At 37.8% G+C, this 5564-nt stretch overlaps 1 protein-coding gene across 1 annotated transcript; it reads right to left on the bottom strand.

Annotated features, from left to right (window-relative positions):
* Nucleotides 1-3715: 3715 nt before the first annotated feature.
* LOC145642832 (uncharacterized) lies at nucleotides 3716-5233 on the bottom strand. The gene has a single exon (XM_081693997.1). The coding sequence runs from the start codon at nucleotides 5231-5233 to the stop codon at nucleotides 3716-3718; it is 1518 nt and encodes a 505-aa protein (XP_081550123.1).
* Nucleotides 5234-5564: the final 331 nt, after the last annotated feature.

Genomic DNA, 5564 nt, shown 5'->3' with positions numbered 1-5564 from the left:
GATTCCTTCAACCATAGGAAAATACCAAACTCATTTGTCACCGATACACTGGTGTCAGATAAGCGTTCTATCCCTTTACTCTTTTATCTGTGGAACTAACATTTTTTGCAGGTATCGGCTTATACAGAGTGATTTAGGATAGCAGAACGTCTTAAATCATTCTCCGTCCCTATCGACTACTTTGACTATCGTTTTCAAAACTGACGTTTCTACAAACTCAGTCAAAGTGGGGGCTTCTGTAGACACCTAAAAATGTCTCCCCAAAACCAAACCCGATGATGAACAACCTTTCACCGCCATTATTGGTCGGGTTGAGTATTTAATCTTGGAGTGCTTAAATCCATATTTCCATTTCATAAACCAACCCAATTCCTAGTCCATTTCCCCAAACCATAACTTATTTTCCTCTTTTCGTGCCTTTAAACCCAAAATAATTCATTTCGTGTCCTTTAAAATCATTCACTTCGTGTCCTTTTTATAAAAACGTTTAATCCAGTTTATTTTGGTCCATAATCTGGGTCCAATGATTGAATAGTTGGATGGGGCTTTAAAATAGCTTTCCAACGATATATTATAAGCCTAAATCCGAGTTATAACGAATAAGTTATGGCCAAAATATTAAATTGAGCCCAAACCGAACCTAAGCCCACCTTACCTACGACCCAATGATCATGTGGAGGGTCCAAATGATTTAATCCAATTCCTAAACCAATTAGGATTAATTAGAAGCTTATATAAGTTTCTAAAATATATTTATTATCCTTTTTGAAAAGATAAGATTAAATAGTTTGAAATTGAATAAAACTCATTTTTTTGAAAGTCCTATTTCTATCCGAATTGAAAGACATTCAAAGATAGACAGATATTATTTTCGTGCCTCATAGTTTTTATCAAAATTTTATATGGTTGGATAGCCCTTGAAATTATCTTTCCAATGATATATTATAATATCAATTCCGAGCTATAACGGAAAAGATATGAATAAAATGTCAAACTCTATCCAAAACTGATACCGTCTCATTATTTCGGCTATATCTGTTTTTCTACAAAATATTTTAATCTGATTCTAATTGGGTTAGAAATTAGACTTGAAGAGCTTTCCAACGATATCTTATTCATCGTATTCCGATTTCTGGATCAAAAGATATGATAAAAAAAAAAAACCGCAAAAACTGCTGTCTATCGCAAGAGTTTTATCCGATTCGAATTCTTATCTTTTTCTTGATTCTTCGGCCTTCTTTTTTCTCTATAAATAGAGGTCATATCACCCCTTTTTCAATCATCAACAAGCTTGATGATCAAATCCTTCTCTCTTTCTCTCTTTGACACCAAAAATCATTCTTCTTCTCTCTCTCTCATATATTCTAAGCCTTAAACCTATATTCCTAATTACACCATTGTTCCCTTAAGCACTCCAAGGAGTCCATACAATACCCGAAGTTCTATACTTAAACCAAGGCGTGAAAGGTATAAATAACTGAGGGTTTGGACCAAATTAACTCTACTTTTATTTAGTTTAATTTTCATTTGCTTTATATTTTTTTATTGAAGTTACTAACAATTTATTCATGATGTAGCAATTTAAAGGAACGCGCGGAATGTGAGTAATTAATTAATTTAATTACTTATTTTATTTTTTATATTGCTAGTATCATGATTAGGGTTGTTATTATTTTATATTTGATTTGACTCACATTATTATTGTTAAATTGCTTCCAATATTAATGTTTATTCTATTATATTATTTATTGATCACCACATTGCATGTTTAAAGGGAATATGTAATTAAAAATCGCGTCTAATAAGATAATTTGGACAACCGATTTAGGTTCCTTTTTAATCTTGTTGTTTAATCAAGTGATCACAAATATTTTAGAGTAATGTGTTGCATTAATATTCAACCAATTTAGCTTAATATTAGTTTGGAGCAAATTTAATATTTTGTTTGTATGCCTTTGAGATCGCAGGAATCACTTTTCACTATAAGAATCAAGTAGACGCCAATACGGGCGAATTTTACTCCATGACTCACTTCGTACCATCATCCGCGATCCTCCTTTCGTGGTTTCGAACCATATGGAGTTAGTAATCTCATGGATTATGAATGGGGTGTAACCTTCACGGGTCAATCGTTGTTGCCTATCGTTGTCCCTTATCGTGGTTGCCTTTTTATGATCCGTGAACAGTTTACAAGTTCCTTAAAAACTTGTTGGCGGCTCCCTACTTTCCTTGTCCCTAATCGTATACGTCAATTCCCACTTCCTATGAGTGCCAGGCATATTCACACATGCTTTAACGTAGGCGCACTTCGAGCGACGCCTACACCATGAAACCCTTGAAACAAGTGCTTCCAGCCGCCGATCTGGTAGCGTTACCTACAAACCCCGCCGTGGAACGGGTGTCCTGAAACCCATTCGCCGCGCTTCTGTCATTGCGAGGAGGCGGATTCGTGGTGCGAAACTCGCTGACTATGACAACGATGAGGAGCCGCCTAAGCTGGTGTTCTCTGAGGCCGTTGCCCGTGATGAACCACCGTCTGTGGTGGTTCCTGCTGGTGAGGGTTCCGTGGTTGCTGCGTTGGTTTCTGCTGGGGGTTCTGGGTCTCTAGTGACTGAGGTGGAGGTTTCAGCCACCGGATCTGCTACAGGGGAGTCGACCCCAGTAGATCTGGAGGTTTCTAAGGTGGCTCAGCCACCGGAGTCCCATGAGCGTGACGATGGCCCTTCCTCTGGCGCAAAACGCATCAAATCTGGTCCTCCAGATGGCATGTCAAGGAAGGAAGTGATTGACGCTTATTTGCAGATCTACTACCCTCAGTTCAACCCCCCTCGTAATTGAATGCGTAGCGTATACTCTATAAACCCTAATTTATTGTTTTCTGATTCTCTGTGTTTGTGCTTGTGATGTGCAATTAATTGTTTACAATTTGATGTTGCGGGTTGTTGTTGATGATTGTGTGACTTGTTAATTATGGATAATCACTGTGATTTGATTGACATGATTAGTTGATGCATGAATGTTGGAGTAATTGTGTAGTAATTGTGTTAGCAGCTCTGTTTTGGGATGATGGTGGTTGATAGATGTTTGTATGTGGTTGTTAAAAGACTGGTGTTTTGGGGCAAGTTTGTTGTTTGGACCCATTTGATTTATGTTATGGGATGTTGTTTGGTAGAACTAGATTTGATGCGTTTTGAAGTTGTTGGAGTAGTTCATTAGTTGATGCATGAATTCACAGTTGTTTGGTTGTTTTTGGTTGTTGAGAATGAGTCCCCTGCTGTGACCCTTGTCTTGTGCCTTTCATGCATTGAGTCCCTTTTTTGATAATGCACACCCCTTTTGGTTTTCCATATGATGATGGGACTCATCTGATAGCTACTTGGGTGGTTTGGATGCTCCATAAACCTTGTCAAAAAGGTTTGTGCTGAGGTACCAACACTCACTAAAGCTTTGACTGAAATCACAACCCTTCTGATGGAAATAATAGGCTCTAAAAATGAAACACAAACAGAGTAAAACCCATAACTTTTTGTTAATCAAATTATTTGTACTTGACTGATTACATGACTGCCTAAAAAATAAACAAGTTGTATCCACCAAAAGTACACATAATCTACACATAATCTAACACAAAAAGTTGTTTGAATAGGAAAAGGTTATATGTGGCAGTCAATTATGAGTCCCTTAATAGTTGCCTTCCAAAACTAAGACACAATCATCAGTCTGCATCTACTTCCATGTGGCCTTCATCTTCTCCTGTAATTGTGACTGTGTCCAAAAAATGAAAAACTTGACCTATAAGCTCCCTGTCTACTTGAAGTAGTTGAGGTAGTAGTCCTTGGCTGTCCAAGCTTCTCTTCTTCATGTGTGGGGGAGAGAAGTTATTACCCCCTTGCTTTTCCAGAATCTTAATAAGGCAGGATTGAAGTGTGATCCATGTGTACTTGTTTAGTGTAGGATCAAATTCTTGAAATGCTCTTGCCACTTCCTTGATTAAGTCATCTAGATTCCTTGGAAAAGATTGATATTGTAATGATTGAATGACACTAAACAACCCTAAATCTAAAACATTTGTTTCTGGTGACTGAGCTGGTTGGAATATGAATTGAATGTTGAATCCATGTGCATGACAAGCTGCTTGAAATTCTTCATCCTTTAGTACCTGATGAGGCCTAGCATTATCCCATTGGATGATTATGTCCTTTGGTAACTGCTCTGGCCATTTTGCATAGATTGTTGGGATAACATGTGTTATCAGCATCTCCCTTATGCATTCTTTTGTGACACTTTGAATTGCCTTTGTCTCTAGAGTCCCTGCATCTCTGTTCTTGCTTTTCTGTTTGGCCCTTTCATACTTTACAAAAGGAAAAAGGCCATACTTTCCATCATGTATCATGTTGTTTTGAGCATCAAACAATGGTTTACCTATCATTCCCATAAACATTGCTTTGATTTTGAACCTCCTTGATTGTTGAGCCCTGTATGGATCATCTTCTGTTGGAAGTAGGTAGAAGGTTCTTGTTTCTGGATTGATGTAGAACCATTTCTCATCTAAATGTATCCATTGCTGCATATCAGTAAATGTTGGGTCCCCAATTGCTGGAACAAGATTAATTAGACTTAAAACCCATTTAAGTCTTGCCACTTTGTGCTTCTCTGTCAATGCTGGATGATTTGTGCTTGTGTGTATTCTCAGCCTGCCTTGCTGCCTTAGCCTATGCAATGCTGTTTTGGGTATTTTCAGTGCTCTAGCATATCCCCTTTCAGTTGTTCTTTTGTATAATGGTACAGATGTCAGAAACTCATCTGTGTATTGTTTTGCTTTGCATCCTGTCCTGCCTAATTTTTTGGTATTAACATCAACAACAATACCTTCAGCTAGAGAATGTTTAATTACCTGAAACCATCTTGTTGTTGTAGATTTGTGCACTGAATGTTTTCTTGCCAAATTGGATAAAAAGCCTCTTGGCAGTGAGTCCCCCTCCATGTGCAACATAATCTCCTCAACAATTGCTCTTTTCTGCTCCACTGTCATCTCTCTTATTGGTCTGCAATTGTGTTGTAACTCTTCTTGGTTTGCATCATCATCTGCATCATACCCATCAGCATCATTACCTTCATCATATTGTTGTTGTTCATGCTCTGAATCAGATGACCCTTCATACTCTTCTTGGTTGAATTGTTGTTCGATGAATTCATCTTCCATGAGCTGGTCTTGTTGAATTAACTCATCCATAAATTCGTGTATGAACTCTCCCATGAGTCCCTTCTCTTTTGAAAAAATTTCAGGAATGCTTTTTGGTGATGAAGTGGCGGCTGGTGGTTTTTGGACAGTAGTCAATGGAGCCTATTATTGAAGCTGCATCTACTAACGTTGCTCTAGGATTTAGGATTAAACTAATCTAAGTTTAGATAGCTTGTAATTTTTTAGGGCTGCCTGTATTTTGTACTGAATTAGCTAATTTCTGTGATGTTGGTACTTGAATTATTCATCCCCCCTCCCCCCTCCCCAATTATCCTAAAACTTGGCTTTTGAAAATGGAGAATTGGAAGGGATGCACTAGTAG

This window comes from Chenopodium album, chromosome 8 (assembly GCF_948465745.1).
Source record: "Chenopodium album chromosome 8, dcCheAlbu1.1, whole genome shotgun sequence".
Lineage (NCBI taxonomy): Eukaryota > Viridiplantae > Streptophyta > Magnoliopsida > Caryophyllales > Amaranthaceae > Chenopodium > Chenopodium album.
The sequence above is the reverse complement of the archived record's forward strand: the minus strand, read 5'-3'. Positions and strand labels throughout refer to the sequence as shown.

Excerpts from the sequence above, each read along its gene's own strand:
- LOC145642832 (XM_081693997.1), bottom strand. The coding sequence starts at position 5,233 with ATGGATGAGTTAATTCAACAAGACCAGCTCATGGAAGATGAATTCATC.